This window comes from Podarcis tiliguerta (genome assembly GCF_965153285.1).
Source record: "Podarcis tiliguerta genome assembly, chromosome: 16".
In the NCBI taxonomy this organism is placed as follows: Eukaryota; Metazoa; Chordata; class Lepidosauria; order Squamata; family Lacertidae; genus Podarcis; species Podarcis tiliguerta.
Window position 1 is genome coordinate 12,171,284 of NC_139549.1, and position 20,650 is coordinate 12,191,933.

The window sequence follows — 20,650 nt, forward strand, 5'->3', positions numbered from 1 at the left end:
CGCTGGAGGGGCGGGGAGAACATACGCAGGCGCGCGCTGGCGAAGGCGGCGCTGCTAACAGACGTCGCTCTCGGCGTCGTGCGTGTGACGTCCGCCGCCGAGGGGGTACGTGGCAGTGACGTCGGCGGCCCGCCCTCCTTTCGGCTTGTTTGGTCGTTCGATCCGGAGGCCGGTGTTCGGAACTGAGGAGGGAGGCAGCGCCTAGAGCTAGGTCCGGGTCCGCGAAGCCGGTGAGTCGGGGGTCCGCCTCTCATATATGCCTCAGGCTTCGCCGTCGCCCCCCCCCCCCCGCTACTCTTGCCGAAGGCGGTGCTCCTCCGTAAAAGTTCCCCCACCCGGTGTGGTCCCCCCTCCCGCTTCAAAGAGTTCCCCCCTTTTTCAGGGACAGCGGCCGGAGCCCTTTCCCCCTTTGTGTGTCCCCGTGAAATGTTTCCCCCTTCCCCACAGATTGTGGTCTCCAGTCCCTTCTCTTTCGTGTCCTGCTCCAAATCCCTCCCCCAGCCTATTGGTCCAAGTCCTTCCTCTCGTGTGTCTTCACCCTCCCCTTTCTGACAGGAACGAAAGCTTTTCCCCCTCCTCCTTTCCTGGGTATCATTACGAATTGAGGTCTCTCTCTCTCTCCCCCCCCCCCCCCACTTCCAACTCTCCACTTTCCTCTTCCACAGATAGTGGTTGAAAACATTTCCCTTCTTTCAACCTCACCCGGATAGCTCAGTCGGTAGCAGAACGTGAGACTCAATATTAATATTAGGGGCGTGTGGGTTTGAGCCCCATGTAGGGCAATTTCTGCATTCCAGGGGGTTGGACTAGATGACCCCCGTAGTCCCTTCCAACTCTACAATTCCATGATTCTATGTATGTGGCAGCCCCTCAAGAAAGGGCCATAGCTCAGTGGTGGACCGTGAGGACTAGAATCTTAATTTGAGGGGAAGGGCCGTAGCTCAGTGGTTGAGCACCTGCTTTGCATCCAGAAGGTCCCAGTTCCCAGCATCTCCAGGTTGGGCTGGGAGAGAGCACTTGTGTGAAACTTTGGACACCCACTGACTGTCAGTGTAAACAATACTGAGTTTGGTAAGGCTGGCTCTGTAGAAGGCATAAGAACACCCTGCTGGATCAGGCTACTGGTCCATTTAGTCCAGCATCCTGTTCTCATGGTGGCTTAACGGATGTCTCTAGGAAGTCCACAAGAACAATTTGAGTGCACAGCACTCTCCCTTCCTGTGTTTTCCAGCAACTGATATTCAGAATAATCCTGCCTCCAACTGGAGGTGGAACATAGCCATTATGCCTGGTAAATATTGATAGCCTTATTAGCCATGAAGTTGTCTAATCCTCTTCTAAAGCCATCCAACTTGGTGGCCATGCCTGCCTCTTGTGGGAGCGAATTTCATAGTTTAACCGTGCACTGCAGAAAGAAATACGTTCTTTTGCCTGTCCTGAATCTTTTAACATCTGGCTTCCTTGACTATTTTCTAATTCCAGTGTTATGAGAGATGCAGCTTCCTATGTTACTTTGTGTTTTACTTTCTGTTTTGGCTTAGCTTCATCTATGTTTTCAGAAGCATCCCAAGTGGCCCGCAGTTTCCCTCGCCCTGACAAGCAACCCATGTTGTCCCTTTCTGAGGGTGATGGGGGAACCCCACTCTCCTTCCTGCCACCCTTACCCTACAGATTAATTGAGCTTTGGAGGGTGCAGTGCAATTACAGTAGTGCTTCTGGCTTTAAGAAAGGAAAGGAGGGTTGGAGCTGGTTATCTGGCTAAGGGGTGGCCAAGGCTGTGCCGCTGAGGGTCCAAATATACCCCAGACTTTCCCCGCTTTACTGGAGAGGGGAAGGCTGGAGATGGATATTGGGAGACTCTGAGCCGATGCTGTTCACAGTTTGGTGCTGAAGGGCTCTGAGTCCCACACTTGCACTGGGGTTTCCGAGCCCCTCTCAACCCCCAACACTACCGTAGGGGCCCTGCCTTCCTTCCTCTCAGTCTTGTATGCCCTTCCCTGGGTGTAAGCCCCATTGAATACAGTGAGGCTTATTTTCAGGTAAGATTGATTGAAGGAGAGGTACAGAATCCCTGTGTTCCAAGGCTGGATGTAATTTGTTGGATTCCTGGGTAGACTGTGTTTGAACAGGAAGTTCCTTTTTGACAGTTAGTAGATCTCTTCCTCTTCCACAACCCTTTCTAATGCTTTCTTTTAAAGCTGTCCTAGCTAATAGGCACTTCACCAAAACTTCAGGCATTAAGTTTGATAAGTTGTTAAAATACAGATTTTATACATATTTGTCATAGGATAAACAAACATACTGCATTCAGGAAAAAAGTCAAAACAAATAACTATAGGTATGCAAAGGTTTCTGATTTGTTGGTCTTTTTAGGGTATCCACTTTTAGTGGCGCAAGTTTTACTAGCTGCCCATATCCACAGTGCAAGTTTGATTAAGTTAATTGTTCATTGTACTGCATGAAATAGCACGCCTGTTCCAAACCTGCTGACTCTGAGAAGGGGAAACAGTTTCTCTTTCTCTCTTTCTCCACTCTTTGTTAGACAATTTGTAATAATAGAAGTTGCTGTAATATTTCCTCCCCTCTCCCAGACGGTTTTTTTTTTCTATAAAAAAGAAAGCCCCACTTGACTTCTCTTTTCCTTATAGGAAAAGTGCTCCAGCCCTTTGATAATTGTAGTCATTCTTTTCTGCACCTTTTCCTGTTCACTTACATTGTTTCTGCACAGTATTTCAAATGCAGCTGCATTGTATATTTACGTTAAGCAGGGTCAGGGGATTCCAGCTCCCATCAGCCCCAGCCAATATGTCCACAATTAGTTTATTCCTGCCGATTGGATACCACTCTGGTATCTTTGAAGGTTAACGGTGATCTAAAAGTGCTTCTTATAAATAGAGTGAATGATAAAGCTTATGCTACAATAAATCTGTCTCCTTATATCGCCACAAAACTCTTTGTTATTTGTGCCAGCAAGGTGGTGGTTTGGAAGACTGATAATCTTCTGTTATTGCTAAGCGATTCAGAACTTGTGGGGAGAGTAGATGTTAGTTCAGGGGTAGGCAACCTAAGGCCCGTGGGCCGGATGCGGTCCAATCGCCTTCTCAATCCAGCCCACGGATGACCCAGGAATCAGTGTGTTTTTACATGAGTAGAATGTGTCCTTTTATTTAAAATGCATCTTTGGATTATTTGTGGGGCATAGGAATTCATTCAATTCCCCCCCTCCCAAAAAAATATATATATAGTCCAGCCCACCACATGGTCTGAGGGATGGTGGACCGGCCCACAGCTGAAAAAGGTTGCTGACCCCTGTGTTAGTTCATACAACCATAAAGCAGCCAGATTCTCACTTGCCCAATTGGTATCACTACTTGGGCCTTTGTGAAATCTAAATTTCCTCCCACTGAATTAGGAGTGGTAGTTTTTCGAATCCAAAAGGAAAGCAGTGGAACTTAGGAATCTCTTGGATTTGTACTGAGCACTGGGGGGGAAGAAGCCGTTGCTAGTAGTTTAGAGCAGTTTGTCCTAGGGCACTGGGTGCCTTCGTTTGTTTTTCAGCTTAGTTCTGGTGGAGATCAGAGTTAACATAAAAACATAGAAGGAGCCTGGCTCCTGCTCATACCAAATGACCTGTCTTGTCCAGCATGTGGCCGCTCAGGTGCTCCAGTGGGAAGCCTACAAACGGGACCTGCATAAAACAGCACTCTCCCCATCCATGGTTTCTAGAAACTAGTGTTTAGACACTTGCTGCTTCTGACAGTGGAGATAGTAGCCATTGACAGTGAGTTAGTAGCCATTGGTAGCCTTATCCTGGTAGCGAGGGTGTGTATGTGTTGGGAGCCAAGTGGCAGGACAAAGTGGTCTGCTTCAGGAGTGGTGGGGATTGGTGTCTGAACATGCAGCAAATACTTTTTGTGTTGGCCCTACTGGAGTGGTTATGGTGCCACTTAGGCTCTGCTTCAGACAGGAAGATGTTTTGGGCCAGCACTGCTATGTTCTTAAAAGCCACAATACATCAGTCAAAAATACTATGAATTCTGTGACAAAAAATCAAAACTCTTAGTTTATGAACTAATAAGAAATTCTAGAAATATATCACGTGTATTCAAGGACAGGGAGGAAAACACCTTTCGAAAGAAGGTTGGTGGGCGGGATGTAGAGGCTTTTACAATGAAATATATAAATATAAAGTAACATATAATATGCAAATTAGCAGTTATCTCAGTGAAGTAAATCTAAAACCCCTGTACAGAGATCAGTGAAGTTATCTATGTGAATCTACAGCAGAAAATGAAATAGGAAAAATCCCCTTAAACTAATACCTGCAAACACCCCAGGATTAGATGGCTTCACCTCCTATTTTTTTTACAAAATGTTTAAGGAGCAATTATCCTAAAATGGGGAGGCTCTTCAACTTTATGCTCTGAGGGCGTCAAGTACCTGCCACTTGGAAGGAATCGTAGGTGATTGAATTTCAGAAACCTGAGACAGACGCCATTTTTGTATACTAGTATTGACCTATAGTACTAAGTAATCAAGATGCAAAGATTTTTAGGAAACTTTTGGCAGACGGGTTGACATCCACTTCTCTTATCCACAATTGTAGACACGGATCAAGTAGGCTTTGTTAAGGAGCAGCATATAGCTGATCCTATCAGGATATTAATTATTGCAATCTACCTGGGGCAGGGGGAACCAAGAAAAGTAACATTGATAGTATCGTTCTAGAAAAGCATTTGACAAATTGGGCTGGGAGAATTTATTCAGCTTGGTTCTGAAACTTCAGGTAGTGCAGAATTCGGTGACTGGGTTGCTCACTGGGGCAAGGCAGTTTGAGCACATTACACCAATCCTGGTCTGACTGCACTGGGGACCAGCTAGCTTCTGGTCCCATTTCAAAGTGTTGGTTTTGACAGAGCCATAAATGGTTCAGGACCACAATACCTCAAGGGCTGCCTCTCCCCATCTAAACCTACCCTGAGATCATCCTCTGAGGCCCTTCTTTGTGTGAACAGGCCTTTTCTGCAATGGCTCCCTACCTGTGGAACACTCTCCCCAGGAAGATTTGACTGGCGACTTCATTATACACCTTTATGCACCAGATTCTGTGAAACTAGTTGCTAGAAATCAGCCTTGGGCTGATTTACACATGACGCCCTTTTAAAGTGTGTTCTGAGAGGGGGGATTATTTGTTTGCTTTTGTTTTTATTTTTATTATGTGCTTTGCATTTTCTATATTGTCATTTTGTGTTGTGGTCTGCCCTGAAATCTATGGGTATAGGGCAGTATACGGAATTAATTAATTAATTAATACTATATCCGTTATTGGGTGGCGCTGTGGTAAAAGCCTCAGCGCCTAGGGCTTGCCGATCGAAAGGTCGGCGGTTCGAATCCCCACGGCGGGGTGCGCTCCCGTTGTTCGGTCCCAGCGCCTGCCAACCTAGCAGTTCGAAAGCACCCCCGGGTGCAAGTAGATAAATAGGGACCGATTACTAGCGGGAAGGTAAACGGCGTTTCCGTGTGCAGCTCTGGCTCGCCAGAGCAGCGATGTCACGCTGGCCACGTGACCCGGAAGTGACTCCAGACAGTGCTGGCCCCCGGCCTCTTGAGTGAGATGGGCGCACAACCCTAGAGTCTGTCAAGACTGGCCCGTACGGGCAGGGGTACCTTTACCTTTTTATATCCGTTATTAGAAAAGTTGTAATTTCCCACAATATTTGTAACTGTTTTGAAGAACCTGTTTGAGAATTCTCAGAGAACTATCAGACTTAATGGACAGGACCTCCCCAAGATTCAGTATGCAGAGTGGTACCCTTTGCCACCCCTGCTTTTTGCCATATCCCTGGACCCTTTGGCTACGAAAGTTAGGGGAGATGATTTGATTAAAGGAGTATCAGTGGAAGGAGTGGAACAAAAGCTTAACCTGTTTGCAGATGATATCAGGGTTAGAAAAACCAAATATATCCTTACCAAATGTTCTTGAAGATTTTTTGTTAAGGTGAAATCTCGGGAATGGAATCCATCTACAAAAAGTCAGAGATGTTGCCTTTCAATATCGCACAACTGGATAAATTGCGCCTTAACCAATCCAAAATTAAATTGTGCAAAAAGCAAATAAAGTATCTTGGAGTAATGATTACAAAAAGTTGGAAACAGTTAAAGAAAAATAGAACAATAGGCCTTTCATCAAATACATATAATTAGATCCCTCAAACTGGCAACATAGTTGGGAACGGTCACTACTGTACAAATAATTATCTTACCTAAGTTAAAAATGTTATTCCAAGTCCTTCCTTTCTGTACTGATCTGCCAGCTTTTGAAAGATTTTAGAATCTCTTAATTTAATCATCCAAGCAAACAAGACTGCCAACATATACAAATCGACATATTGGCGGGGGTGGGGAGCATTCCACCAAATTTATGACGCAGCCCATGCATGAAATGTAATTCTAATGATGAAACAGACCTCTCACATTTATTGTCAATTTATTTTAAATCCCTTGGCTGTAGCACATCTCTGACTTTGAAATTATGGTCACTCTCTGATCACCTCAGTTGCTCCTTTCTGTTACCATCCCTTGTTCTTACGTCAAAAGAAAAGAAATACAGCCCAATGGTTATAAACAGAAGGGATTGCACACGATAAGATACCTTTACAGAGATTTAAAAGCTCTAACAGGAGCCCAAGGAAAAGAAAAACTGGGAGAACTGGAAACAAGCTGGCTGCCCATACATCAAACTGCACGTTCCTTGGCTAATCACATAGTTCTTTCTCAAGCAAACAGACTGTTAAAGCCCATTGAACAATTAATTTTAAATTCAGTGTGCCCTCCCAAGAATTTCCCCCCCTAGTATTTATATAATTATTTGTAACCTGATGAGAAGTTTAACCTGACTGAAAACAATATGGGAAATTTTGAAATTAATTCTCAAGATTGGCAAAATGTTTTTTATTTTTTGATGGGAGGGGTGGAGATTTAAATCAGTAACTGCTAAAAGCAGATAATATTTTTTATGGTTTTCATTTTTGGAATAGTGTGTGTGTGTGTGTGTAATATTTTTATTCTAATATATTGATCCCCCCCCCCCATAATTGTATTGGTCACTGGTGCTCCTTTGGGAGGAAGGGTGAGATAAAAAATTAATTAATAAATGCAATAATAAAAACCGTACTTGAAAGGGTTGCAGGCTTTAAGTCATTGGTGGAACTAGTGGCTCTCAGATGTTGAACTACACCTCCCATTATCCCTGTCCACTCAGCTGCTACCTTGATCATGGGAATTTGAGTCTAACAACTCTTAGATTGCCCCTTGTTGATTTAAGTGTTTTTACAATGGGGTGGGGAAGCCTGTCTGGTGCAATTTGAGAGCAAGGTTGGAATTTTCATTGCTGGGCGCTGATGACCCCCCCCCTCTCTTTCTTTCTCTTTCTTTCTCTCTCTCTCTCTCAGCACCAGGTTATGAGCCTCCATGAATACGAGGAGACGCCACGGCTCTAGAAACACGGAGCAGGGCGTTTACCTGGGACCTTCCCAGACGCAAGTTCTGCCCCCGCTCGCTGCCACCCAAGCCCCAAGCCCAGTTGCGCCACCTCCTCCACAGTGGGACACCATGTCGTGTCAAGATCGCACCCAGGAATTTCTCTCCGCCTGCAAGTCCTTGCAGAGCAGACAGGTGAGGGCCACTTAAGGCTGAGTTGGAGGCAAGGGGATTTGGATAGACCTAACTCTTGCGGCCAACGTGAAGAACTCCTGCAATTACACCGCTCTAGGCTGGGGGCCTGATAGAGACAGCTGTAAATCAAGGCATGGGAATGGGTGGAGGATGCCCTGAGCCTGTCACATGCGCTGTTCCCGATGTTAACTAAGGGCCAAGTGAGATGATACATTAGCAGCAATTAATGTGCATGATTTGTGTGCGTGCATGATTTGTGTGCGTGAGAGTGATTGAATGTGAGTGAAGCATGGCCTGGATCCCAGGAAAGGGGAGTTTCACTTTCTCTAACTTTCTTGGTGCTGTTGAAAATCCACCAAAGGTGCCTCCCCTGCCCACCAAGCTTCTATTAATTCCCAGGAAGGAATTTTCCATTGCCACTTTGAGAACCAAGGTACCACTGTAAATAATTTTATAAGCTTAAGTGGCAACTTGATTATTGTTAATGTTATCGTCACCGTAATCAATTTATAATTGCATTCTACACTTATTGTCAATGCAACGTATAACAAAACCAGCAAAATAACCAGCTAAAACACAAAACCCAGCAGATACACTTAAAACAAAACTGAAACTATACCCCCCCCCCAAAAAAGACACTCGTGGCATAGATCCATTTCTCCAGTGGAGAAAGCCTGTTGGAACAAAAATTCTGCTATTGTTTCTGGAAAGTACAGATAGCAGGGCATCTGTTGTATCCTGAAAGGAATGCCATTCCACCAACACGGGCAGCCACCCTAAAAGCCCTTCTCTGAGCTACTGTGGTGTGGGCATCTGAGACCTTTAGAACTTGCAGGAGAAATTCTCCCACAGGCTGCAGGAATTTCCTGGGTACCTAAGGTTGGCATCTAAAAATGCTGGAGACCCAAAAGAAATAAAGTTTCATCTTTTTGTACCGGGCCATTGTGTTGTTTGTTGGGAGACAGGGAGCGAAGCGTGGCTGGTATTCTGAAAGGTGTAGATAGAATTTTTCCCCCTGGGAGAAGTTGGACCAGTAAAAACAGAAGCACCCACGAGTTACTCTTTCTTTCACATTTTTGTTTATATTCTTAACACAGTCTCAATATTCTTTCATTTTCTTCTTTTTTCAGAATGGGCTCCAGCCAAACAAGCCAGTGCTGAATGCCATTCGGCAAAGAAGCGAATTCACTGTCATGGCCAAGTGAGTTTATCAACCCATCGCTTCATGGGGATGTTTCAGGGACATATGAGAATGTAGCACTGCAGGGGGATCCAGAGAAATAGGTTTTCCCTATACAGTGTCGGGAGCCCAGCCCCACAGCCAGTAAGGTCCAGCACTCATGGCTGGTGAGATGGCAGGTACTGGAAGCAGGGAATGGGGGTTAAGTTGGTAAGTGGTTGGAAACATGGAGGACAAGCTTGGAGGAGGGCTGCTATGACCAACAGTTGAAGACAATTGAAGGTTCCCTAGCCCTTGCAAGAGGTCTGTGAGATCTCAGCAGAACTTGAAAACCACAGCCGCTTCTTCTTGCTTCTCTTGCAGCAGTGGGGGGCAGGCGATACGCTTGTGGGCTCTGGGGAAGTGAGGAGAAGCAGTATTGAGAGGTCCATGAGATCTTGCTGTGGAATCCAGTAGCTGCAGCCGCTTCTCCTTGCTTTTCTGGCGGTGGCTCCAGAGGAGTGAGGAGAAGCAACAGGGAGATCTTGCAAGAGCTCTGTGATAACCTGCCCGAAGCCGCTACCACTTTTCTGCCGGCGGGCAAGGCCTTTTGAAAATGTGGAATGTCAAAATCCAGCACACAGGGTGGTCCAGCACCTTGCATAATAACTCCTTGCCCCTTCCATTTTTAAGATTTGTTAGTTTCGTGTAACTTGAACACCTGCTGATAAAATGAAAAAGTAGGCGAGGCGGTTGAGTTCTGCATCCGTTGTTGTTAATTTCATTTTATTTTATTTTTGAATAATTTTTATTACGTTTCCAATTAACAAACCAATCTTATCACATGAGTTATACCTAATTATACCAATACATAATGCACTCCAAATAACTAGCCAAATTTTAAATTTTTGTTGGGGGTACCCATGCTTCGAGTTCAGTAAGTTGTTGTTAATTTCAACTCCTTGTGATTCTCAGGCGGATTGGGAAGGACCTCAGCAACACTTTTGCCAAGCTGGAGAAGCTAACAATCTGTGAGTATTTGGAGTGTGGATGAAGCTGGAGCCTACTGTAGGAAGTGGGGGAAACTGATCCACATCATGCAGTTGCTGGCTGAGTTTTGACTTGTCATTTGATGTCGATGAAAAGCTGGGGAGGTGTTGGGATGCCAGGGCAGTGGTGTACACAGTGGCTGACCATGAATGCTGTGCTTGGACGAAGGCAGGGAGCTGGGTTGAGAGCAACTGCGGCACCTTAGCTTGTCCTGTCTAGGATAAGCTTCCACTTCCATAATGTGGAAGTCACAAGTGAAGGGAGAGGGGCCGGGCTTGGTTGGTGAGAATGAGAGTTAATATAGAGGGTGTGGAGCCTCAGGGCCTCCTGATCTAACCCTCAGGACTGTCCTGAGTCCATCTCTCCCCTTATGGGCCTTAATTCAAACCTACCCAGAGTGTTTCTGCCTGGGCTGTGTCCTTTTGCTCTGATAACACCTCTTGCCTCCTTGAACCAAAGGCATAGGGAGGAATGTGTGCAGAAACTATCCCACTCTACAAAGGTTACATTGATCTGCCTGTGTTTGCTTCTGGTTCCACCCACCATGTGGCATGTGGCCCCTGGAAGGTTGCCCAGAGGGGAATGTGGCCCCCAGACTGAAAATGGGTTAATGCGCTACACTTTTCTGTATCTTCAGTGGCCAAGCGGAAATCTCTGTTTGATGACAAGGCGGTGGAGATTGAGGAGCTGACTTACATCATCAAGCAGGTGAGCTGCAGGGCCTTCTCTGTCCTGCTCCTCCTTTGGCTGCCTTTTCTCTTCATTCCGCTGCATCACTTGGAATGTCCATTGGACAGGGAAGGAAAGCTAAGCAAGTGCCAGAGAAGCTGGGAGGCACTACTGCGGTGTGTCATGCTTGCTGGTTGCCGCCTCCTCCTCCTCCGAGCTCTCTTAAAGGGGCAGTCTCCTGATCTAGCGCCTCTTGGCAACCTTGCGTTGGCTCTTCAGGCAGTTCCTCTTTCTCTCTCTCTCAACAGGACATCAACAGCCTGAACAAACAGATCGCACAGCTGCAAGAGTTTGTCAAGGCGAAAGGCAGCCAGAGTGGGAGGCACGTGCAAACTCACTCCAACACCGTGGTGGTGTCACTGCAGGTCAGGCCTGAGGCAGAGGGTTGAAAAAAGATGCAAGCCTAAAAGTTTGCGAGCCTTAAATGTCTTCAGAGCCAGAGGGTTTCCCCCATCCCAAAAGAACAAGACTTGGGCACTGTAGATAGCTCATTTCCCCCCACAACTCACAAGCAATAGAATAAATTCTGACAGCTTGGAAAATAATATGCATAATTTATTCAGCTTGCAGAACCTTTTTTTTTTCTTGATGCAGAATTTTGAGGTACACTGTTCATGCATCCCTGCTTGCCTTTTGGATGTTTTGGAACACAGCTCCTGTCAGCCCCAGCCAGCACCCGAGGTTGAGGAAGGCTGTTGTAGTCTTCTATGTATTAGACATAAAGAAAATGTTTGTTCCCTATTATGGGATTAGCAGCAGTGACAGGGTCTGGATGTGGGAATAGGTTTTCTGTGGCCAGAGAGGGTGGCAGGAAGGTCAGATTTTGCCTTCCTCACTCTTCTTCCCTTCCCTTCTTTTCTAGTCCAAGTTAGCCTCCATGTCCAACGATTTCAAGTCTGTTCTGGAGGTGCGGACAGAGGTAAGTTGCTTGTAAGCCAGCAATCTCAAACTTTGCTAAAGTGAGCTTCCGTTGTTTTAGCTGCCTCACACAACATAAATAAGGCATCTCCTGACAACACACACACACAAACACTCACACACACCTATAAACAAAATAATAAAATGAATGCCTTATCAACCCTGATCAAAGGCAACAGCATGTGGAGACTGCCTAAATTTGAACCTTTGTTATCTATATTGTTATCCCTCTTGTTTGGAGAAAAATGGGCTAAAAAAAGCGGAAACAACAGTGTCAAGTTTCCATGAGAGGTGGTGAAAAGTCTGTGTAAATTGTACAACCTTATGGATCACCGTCACTAGATGTAAAGCAAGCTTGCGGGGAACCTTTGGGCCTCCAGATGTTGCTGAAGTACAACTCCCATCAGCCCCAGTGGCCATGGATGATGTAGTTCAAGCAATGTCTGGAGAGCCAATGTTTCCCCACACCTGGAGGAGCTAGTGATATTATGCATTGCATTGAGGGGTGGGCAATGGGATGAAAGGGAAACGTTAACTTGTGCACATTAAGACCCACCGGCTGAGCGCCTTGATTGCTTGGCCTGCCCTGACCCACCCAACTTCCTTCCCCAGAACCTTAAACAGCAGAAGACTCGGCGAGAACAGTTCTCCCGCCCCCCGGTCTCCGCCATTCCCCTCGCCGCAAGCAATCTAGGTGAGTCGGAGCAGGGAGTCCCCTGGTACCAGAGGGAACTGGAAAGTGGTGCTGCAGGTACCCCATTGAAGGAGGGAAGGTGGGGTTGAAATGAGGTGGGGGAAGCAGTCTGACCTTGCTGGCTGATGTCCACAGGTGGCTCCGCTATGCTTCAGGACGAACGTCGGCACTCGGGGGACGTGGCTATTGACATGGACAACCGGGCCAGCCAGCAGCTGCAACTCATCAACGAGCAGGTGCCTTGGCAGGGGGAGTGGGTGGGCCTGAGGACGTTTGCACTAAAAATAAGGGGTGTGAAGCAATGGGAGAGGCTGACTGGCTTTATTTCGGGTGTTGTCATTCTTTAGCTTCCCATGGCTGAGCTATAGGATAAGAAACATCTGTCTACAAACAAAAGCACTCATGAACATTCATGTCCCTGGTGGAACTCCCTGTTTCTTCTGAGCAGTTTTGCCCTCTCTCCTTTGGCAGCCTTGCTAATTGTAGCCTATTGGCTTGGGGGAGCCTGTCAGACTTGAGCTGTCTGCTACTTGCATAGCCTTGCTTTGGGTTCTCACATCACACTAACACAGGGATGGGGAGCCTGGTGCCCGCAAGCTGTTGTTGGGACTCCAGTCCCCATCCTCCCCAGTCATTATGGCCAGTAGTAATGAGAGTTTTACTTCCAACACCTCCTGGAGAGCCTGGCAGGTTTCCAACCCCTGTCCTAGACACACATCCCAACCAGTCAGGGATCAAATATTAAATGAACTTACAGAGGCATGAAGCAAAGATAGAGAGCCTGTGGCCCTCCAGATGTTGTTTATCTTGAGTTCCCATCACCCCCAGTCAGCATAGCCAGTGGTTAGGGATGATGGGAGTTGTAGATGGGAGTTGTCGCCAAAAACACCTGGAGGGTACCAAGCTGCCGAAGGCTGCTCTGTATCATCAGTATTGACCACCACATGGCTTCCTTGCAGTTGTGTCATATCCACAGATCTGCTTGGTAACAGTGGTACAGAAAAGAGAGCAGGCAATCATAGAACTGTAGAGTTGGAAGGGACTCTAAGGATCATCTGTTCCAAACCCCTTGCCCACATCACCCGTTCCTCTTTTGTAGGATACGTACATCCAGAGCCGGGCAGACACCATGCAGAACATCGAGTCTACTATCGTGGAGCTGGGCTCCATATTCCAGCAGTTGGCGCATATGGTTAAAGAACAAGAGGAGACCATCCAGAGGTAGTGGGCAGGGGAGAAAAGCTCTATTCCTCTTGAGGCAGCCAGCGGATTGCAGCACAAGGGTTGTTTGGGAGGAGGCTTGTGGGGAAGAGCCTGACTGCTGGATCAGGCCAAAGGCCCACCAAGTCCAGCTTCCTGTTCCCTCCTCAGCAAGCAGGGCCTGAGTGCAGCAGTGACTCTCCTTCCCACTTGTGATTCTTAGCAACTGGTACACAAGGGCAAACCACCTCCAACAGACAGAGATGACCCTTAGCGGGGCAACTCACAAATGTTGGGTTCATCGCTTGACAACTGCAGCCAGCAACCAGCTGCTGCAAATCAAAAGGGGTGGCATTACACTGGTCTGATACGTGCAAAATGCACTGTATGTTATTTCATTAAGAATCCTGGGAGGCAACTTAGTGTTGCTGTTTCCATAGGTCTAGTTACAGGTAGGTAGCCGTGTTGGTCTGCCATAGTCGAAACAAAATAAATTCCTTCCAGTAGCACCTTAGAGATCAACTAAGTTTGGGCTTTCGTGTGCATGTGTGTGTATCTGAAGAATACGCACAAAAGCTCATACTGATAACAAACTTAGCTGGTCTCTAAGGTGCTACTGGAAGGAATTTATTTTGTTTCCATAGGGTTATTCCTCCTCCCCTAGAGGCAAGAAGCAAGCTGGCAGCTCCTCCTGAAGGCTTCACCTGCCCTTTCCCCCCCCTTTTTTTCCCAATCCTGTAGAATTGACGCCAACGTGGAAGATGCTCAGCTTAATGTTGAAGGCGCCCACACGGAGATCCTGAAATATTTCCAGTCCGTCACATCCAACCGGTGGCTGATGGTGAAAATCTTCCTCATCCTTATTGTCTTCTTCATCATCTTCGTGGTGTTCCTGGCCTGATGGTGGAGGCGGCTCAACCGCCCCCCACCAGCTCCTCCTCCTCCTGCAAGAGCCGCGTTGGGACGCTGGACTCTTCTGTTCTCTTTGTAGCCGGCCTGGGGGCAGAGTCATCACTGCTGCCCACCATGTGCCTGGTGCCGAAAGGGGGCCCATCCTCGCTCATTTGTGACTCTCTCTTTTTTGGCTGCGGCTCTTGGCCTAGAGCGGGGGCCACCCCAATCGGAGTGCAATAGCATTTGGACTACGCTGTGAAGGGCTCTGCCCCAACAAACCCCCTTCTGCTTCCCAAACGGGATACAATCCAGTGCGGGGGCATGTCTGTATGTAGCGGGACCAGGATCTTGCATCTCTTCCCCTCCTCTGTTCTATATATTTGCCCTTCCCCTTTGGGACTAAACAAAAAAACAACACACTAACAGAACCCCTCCCTTACCCTTTTAAAATATTACTGATACCTTGGTGTGAGGTTTCAACTTCCCAGCACAGGCTCCCTCTCACAATCTGTTGGGGAGGCAGCTGTATCTCTAAACTTGCAAGGCTTCTGTTGTCTTTTCCGGAGGGCCGTGGGCCTGATAGGGGTTTCTCCCCACTCCCTGTTTTCCATATTTAAGTTTCTTCCTTGCTTCTGCCTAGGCATAGAGAGCTCCTGTGTGCAAGGAAGGTTCTCTGAGTCTCCCGTTTTAGACAGAGGCAGATCAAGGGGCAGCCTTCCTCGTTGCGTCTCCTGCTCAAGGGAGAGATTTCTCACTGTGGCTGATGTACGCAGACCAAATATGTTTCCCCCTGTGGCTCCGATCCTCCTGGCTGACGGAAGTCAGCAGGGCTTGGGCAGAGACACTGACACCTCTTTTAGTTGCCAGGCACCCTATCTCTCCCTCTCTGAAAACAGATCTAACTCTCTAGTGCCTCCTCCATGCTGTCAAACGGATCAGGCTCACCCCCCCCCCAAAAAAAAGAAGTGGAGAAAGTGTCCTTGCTACCCCAACCTTACTAATCATTATAAGCTAGTTGATACTGATATAACTGCTAAGCTCTAATCCTTCTCTTCCCCTGCCCCAACCTCTTTTTCGTTAGTAGCCTATGCTAAGGCCATTTCAACCCCCTGGCCTGGTTATGGTGGCTGAGCAGGAACCCACCTTAATGTCACCACCACACCTTCCTTTTTTGTTTTTAGGTGGGTGGGATTTTGCCCCCCCCCCAGTTGCAATGGCCTTAACATTCCACTGTCAGTTTCTCCTGTGCTCTTTCAGATGAACGGGGGGTGGGGTAGGGGGAACCTGCTTGTCTGTCATTAACCAGTGTGAGATGGTGGTGCTACCCTGTGATCTAGAGGAGAGAGTAGCACCGGCTCTTGCCTGAAAGCTATTTTTAAAAAAAGCTTTACTTTAAAAACAACAACAACAACAGAGTCTTCTGCCCATTCTGTTGCTGGCACACTAGCCTGGATTGCAAACACGTTTATCTGCTTATGCCAGCCTGGGCCAAGCTGGTACACGCCAGCGTATTGTGGGCCACAGCTCCCATCTTCCCCAGTCAGCATGAGTGGCTGGGGCTGATGGCAGTCGTAGTCTTAAAAAACCCGGAGTGCATCAGCTCGTCCACGGCTAGCTTAACACTTTGCCAAGATTAGCTCCCCAGTCTGTGTTGCAATTAAAATCTACATGAAGATACAGCATAAATGAGTGGGGTGCAGTTTCTTCTGGGCCTTGGCCACTGGTCGTACAGTCCATCTTCCCAGCTCTTCCTTCCAGAGGAATGTAGCAGAAAGAGCTGCGGCGGGAGGTTCTGGCTGAGATTTTTCCGGCCCCTAAGGAAAGTCCCCTTTGTGCAAGTCAGGCGAGTTGGTTAATTTAACTTGGTACTGATTCTGCATCCGACACTGGCTTGCTTGGCTCTCAGGCAGAGGTCTGTCCTAGCAGAGGCATTAGAATCCAGCTCTCCCTTGCCAAACAAGTATAGTCAACAGGTGTTCTTCCTGGTTGAAAATGCTCAGAATAGCACCTATTGGTTGAATTTGCTTAGATTGAATTCGACCCACCCTCCAGATATTGGGCTCCCCTCTGCCCCAGCCAGTGAGGCCAAAGGTCAGGGATGGTGGGAGTTGTCCATACAGCAATATCTGGAGGGCTGTTTGTTACCCTTGAACTACCAGGTGTGGCCAACTCCCAAGAGATTGTGATTTAGCCCCGTTTTTGGAGGGTTCTGATCAAATTTGTTGAGCTTTTTTGGGGGGGAGCCTAAGCTTTTTTTTGGGGGGGAGAGCTGCCAAGATCTACCAGTGATCTTCCACAGACATCCGGTCATCTACCAGTAGATCACGATCTACCTGTTGGACGTGCCTGAACTAGACAGTGTTGCTGCAGGCCAATCTACACAGGATCCTTGAGTTATATTGGTGGGCGGAAGCGGAGAGAGAAAGCATGACAATAGCAGGCCGGAAAATATTGCAGCTTTGACTGGGAGCTCCAGGTGGGTGGAAATTAGGTCATGATTTTATGAGTCTCCAACTTAGACTATGTAAGGTAAGGCCTTGGAAACATCAATTTGCCATTCTGCTGGGAGAAGCTGTGTAATCCCTTCCTCACCCTGGGGTGTAGGGACCTAGATGCAGAGCCAGGGCTTGGCTTTGTGCCTGCAGTCACCACTGAGCGATGTGAAGTCATAACTTCTGAGCATGGGGCGAGTGCAATTCCTACAGGTACACCTTAAATAACCACCCCATACACAGCTCTTCCCTATCTAAGCGAAGGAGAATGCTCTTGCTACAAGAGCAATTCTCACTTTAGAAACAAAGTACTGTGTTTTTTTTAAAAGGCACAAAGATAAGCTCAGCAGGGGAAGGAGAGAACATTTTCATTTTTCTCTTTAGGCAGCAGGTGGGCACCACAAATTGCTCGTAGTCCTGATTGATGGGTGGCTCTTGTGAAAGACTCAAGAGGATGCGTGTTGGATAAACCTCACCACAGATGAAAGTACAGTGGTACCTCGGGTTACATACGCTTCAGGTTACATACGCTTCAGGTTACAGACTCCGCTAACCCAGAAATAGTACCTCGGGTTAAGAACTTTGCTTCAGGATGAGAACAGAAATCGTGCTCCGGCAGCGCAGTGGCAGCAGGAGGCCCCATTAGCTAAAGTGGTGCTTCAGGTTAAGAACAGTTTCAGGTTAAGAATGGACCTCTGGAACGAATTAAATACTTAACCTGAGGTACCACTGTAGTAAGAGTTACACCACTGCGATCTTTATTGGCCTGCTGTGTATAAGGTGGCTTTTCACTTAAAATCTACAATGCAAAAATATAGGGAACTTTTGGCATTCTAGATGCTGCTGGATTACAAACTTCATCATCCCTGAGCATTGGCCATGCTGCCAGAGGCAGATTTACATTATTTTTATGCCTCTTTTACATGTTTCCTTTTAACTCAGAGGCCCCCAAAGCAGCAAACGGAATATGAATACAAAAGAAAATGCAATAAAAGTACAATAAATAAATAAAAAATCATCTGCTGTAGTAGGCAATATTGGAACTAAATTTAACTCTTAGGATCAGGCATATACTATAAACTAGACAATAGCCGCAGCCAGCTACCCCACTGTATGGCTCTTGCTGCAAGAATGAATCACAGATAATCAATTTTCTATGACACTGTCAATTTGCTTTTAACATTTGCCAACCTAACAGAGTACCTAATGTTAACTCAAACTCACCATCTCTCCTCTTCAGTTTGTGCCATTCTTAGAGCTGTGGCAGATTTTGCCTATTGGTGTACATCCTCAGACTCAGTTAAGATTTCTTGCTAATTAAAAGTTGACCCTACAGCTCATCCATGCTGCCAGATTCACTGGCCTATGAAGCTGCCCTCTTCATAATTTGTTCAAGGTCTGCTTGCAGTTTTTGCTGCTGTTCTTCAGAGACTTCAAGCTTACCCAGCAAATATTCATTCTGAGCTTCAGGTTCAGAAAATGTGTAGTGTACATTGCGGATCTCCCTTTTCTGGTTCTCTGGTCATGTAAGGCCATGAACACATTTTTATTCATTGATGTAGAATTTAAAGGTTCATTTTGCAAGCTGTCCGATTTGGATTTGGGCCAGCAGTAAGCTTCACTGAGCTAAATGGAGATTACGTCCTTGAAAGTGTGTTTGGAAGTACAGTACAACCCCAGAACAAACAGTAATAATTCTATAGGCTTCCTAGCAGCCAGTTCAGAGGCATCCGTGATGGCTAGATTAACACACAGGCCTCCACTTCTAGTTCCTTAGATCTCTCACTTGGCTGAGATGGAAGTGAGAGATACACAGAAAACAGTGAAGAACCCAAGATTTGGGCATAGGTACAAAATGCTTTGATAAGAGGCACTCCTTGAATTTCTGATTTGAACAGACCCTATTTATTTGGAGATCCAATATTTTAATGGTATCTGGGATTAGGTAGCAGATGCCTCCCTGTTCCCAAACAACAAAAAGTAGCAGCAAAGATTGAAATCCTTGCTCTTTCCTTTGTGCAAAAATGTATTATTTTTGCAAAACAGTGCGTCTCCGTGCAAGTCAGTGGAGCATGAGGCCTCTGTATGCAACGTGAGTGTGGGGTTTGGCTTGGGAAGGAGCCAGGGTGTGGGCGTTTCAGTAAACTGAACTTTTTTGCAACTTTAGGAATTGTTTTGTGGGAAAATATGCAATACTCAAAGAGAATTACAGCAGGGGTTGGCATCATTTAAGCATGTGGGATTTACTTTTTTTTTTTTTTTTTTTTGCTAAAGCCCAGAGGTCCATCAGCAGAAACAAAGAGCATAAAAAGTACAAAAATTAGGCTGCTGATGTGGTCATGAGGCTCAGTTCCAGGATGGAGGTTTTAGACTGAACAAGTCCCACAGGCAAGGGGTGTGTGTGTGCAGATTCATTGTTCTTTTTAAAAGTCGGAAACCCTTGTTGAGCTATATGCATTTTTTGTGTGTAGGAGTGGGGTACCTATGGTTCTGCTGCTGTTGTTGGACACCCAACCCTCAGGCTATATGAGCAATGGCCAAAGTTGATGCAAGTTGTACTCTCAACATCATTTGTAGAGCCATAGGTTCCTCACTCCTGATATAAGCCATAGACAGTGGTACCTCGAGTTACAAACTCCTCAGGTTACAAACTCCACTAACCAGGAAGAGTTACCTCGAGTTGAGAACTTTGCCCCAGGATGAGAACGGAAATTGTGTGCCGGCGGCACAGTGGCAGCAAGAGGCCCCATTAGCGAAAGCACACCTCTAGTTAATAAGTTTCAGGTTAAGAACGGACCTCCAGAATGAATTATGTTCGTAACTAGAGGTACCACTGTAAAGCCCTAAATTATCTGGGACTCTCGATACCTACAAGAACACCTTTCTATATATTGAGTAGCCAATGCAGTGCTCCCACCCAGATGTTTGAACTCTCAGGTCAACACTCGGGTCCCATCACCCTCAGCCAATGTGGTCAATAGGGATGATAGGATTTATTTTATTTTGTGTATTGGATTTATATACTGCCTTTCTACCAAGGCGGTTTACAAATTTAAAACAATAAAACAAATATATGAAATGTTCAGGGGCATATGACAGGGTATTTCCTGTAGTGGTTTCCTGACTCTGGAGCTCCTTCCTTTGGGGAAATACAACCCCCACAGTGGGTAGTTTTAAGGAACAAGGGAAGTCCCACCACCACAACCTTTTATTCACCATGTGTTTGGTGAAACTATTTTTTATTCTTCTATTTTACTCTGCACATCATGGAGCTCTATAGGTGATTTTATAGTTTATCCGTATATCCTTTTGATATATCATACACAGAGACATGCATGTCATTTCTGTAAGCTGCCTTGGGCTCCATATTGAAGGAAATGTGAGCTCTAAGTCTTAACTAATAAATAATATAAATAAATAATAAATCAAGCACCCAGGGCAGCAGATCCCAAGCTGTTTTCTGCTTCCTCCCGGACTACACTGCTGTTCGAAGATATTCTCTCCCTCCAGCCTACATTTTACATTGGCATGCCTTTTACAATCTCGAAAAACTCAACAACCACAGACGTTTCACAGGAGCGTAAAAGCGCAGGGGCCTCCCGTTTGTCTTTTATCTTTTTCCCAGCCCTGTTTGCTCGGTAGCTGCTGCCCAACCACAGCTGCGCGCCAAAAAAAAAATGAGATTCCTCCATTCATCCCTACGACGAGCGCCGCTCCCTCTCTCCGCGACTGTAGGTAAAAGGGTGAACCGAAGGAGTCGTCTTCCTCCTCCTTTTAAACGAGCCGGAAGTAGAACTCCGGATGCGGAAAGCTCTAGCCGCGGCACCTCTATGGTCACAA

General features: G+C 46.5%; 1 protein-coding gene across 1 annotated transcript; it reads left to right on the forward strand.

The window, feature by feature from the left end:
- The first annotated feature begins 32 nt into the window (after positions 1-32).
- On the forward strand, positions 33-16,004 carry STX5 (syntaxin 5). The gene is made up of 11 exons (XM_083418618.1): positions 33-230; positions 7,452-7,674; positions 8,805-8,875; positions 9,809-9,864; positions 10,521-10,591; positions 10,861-10,977; positions 11,475-11,531; positions 12,143-12,224; positions 12,360-12,460; positions 13,324-13,445; positions 14,166-16,004. Exons 2-11 carry the CDS (start codon positions 7,471-7,473, stop codon positions 14,323-14,325), a joined length of 1,041 nt encoding a protein of 346 aa, XP_083274744.1. The 5' UTR covers positions 33-230; positions 7,452-7,470; the 3' UTR covers positions 14,326-16,004.
- The last annotated feature ends 4,646 nt before the right edge of the window (positions 16,005-20,650 follow it).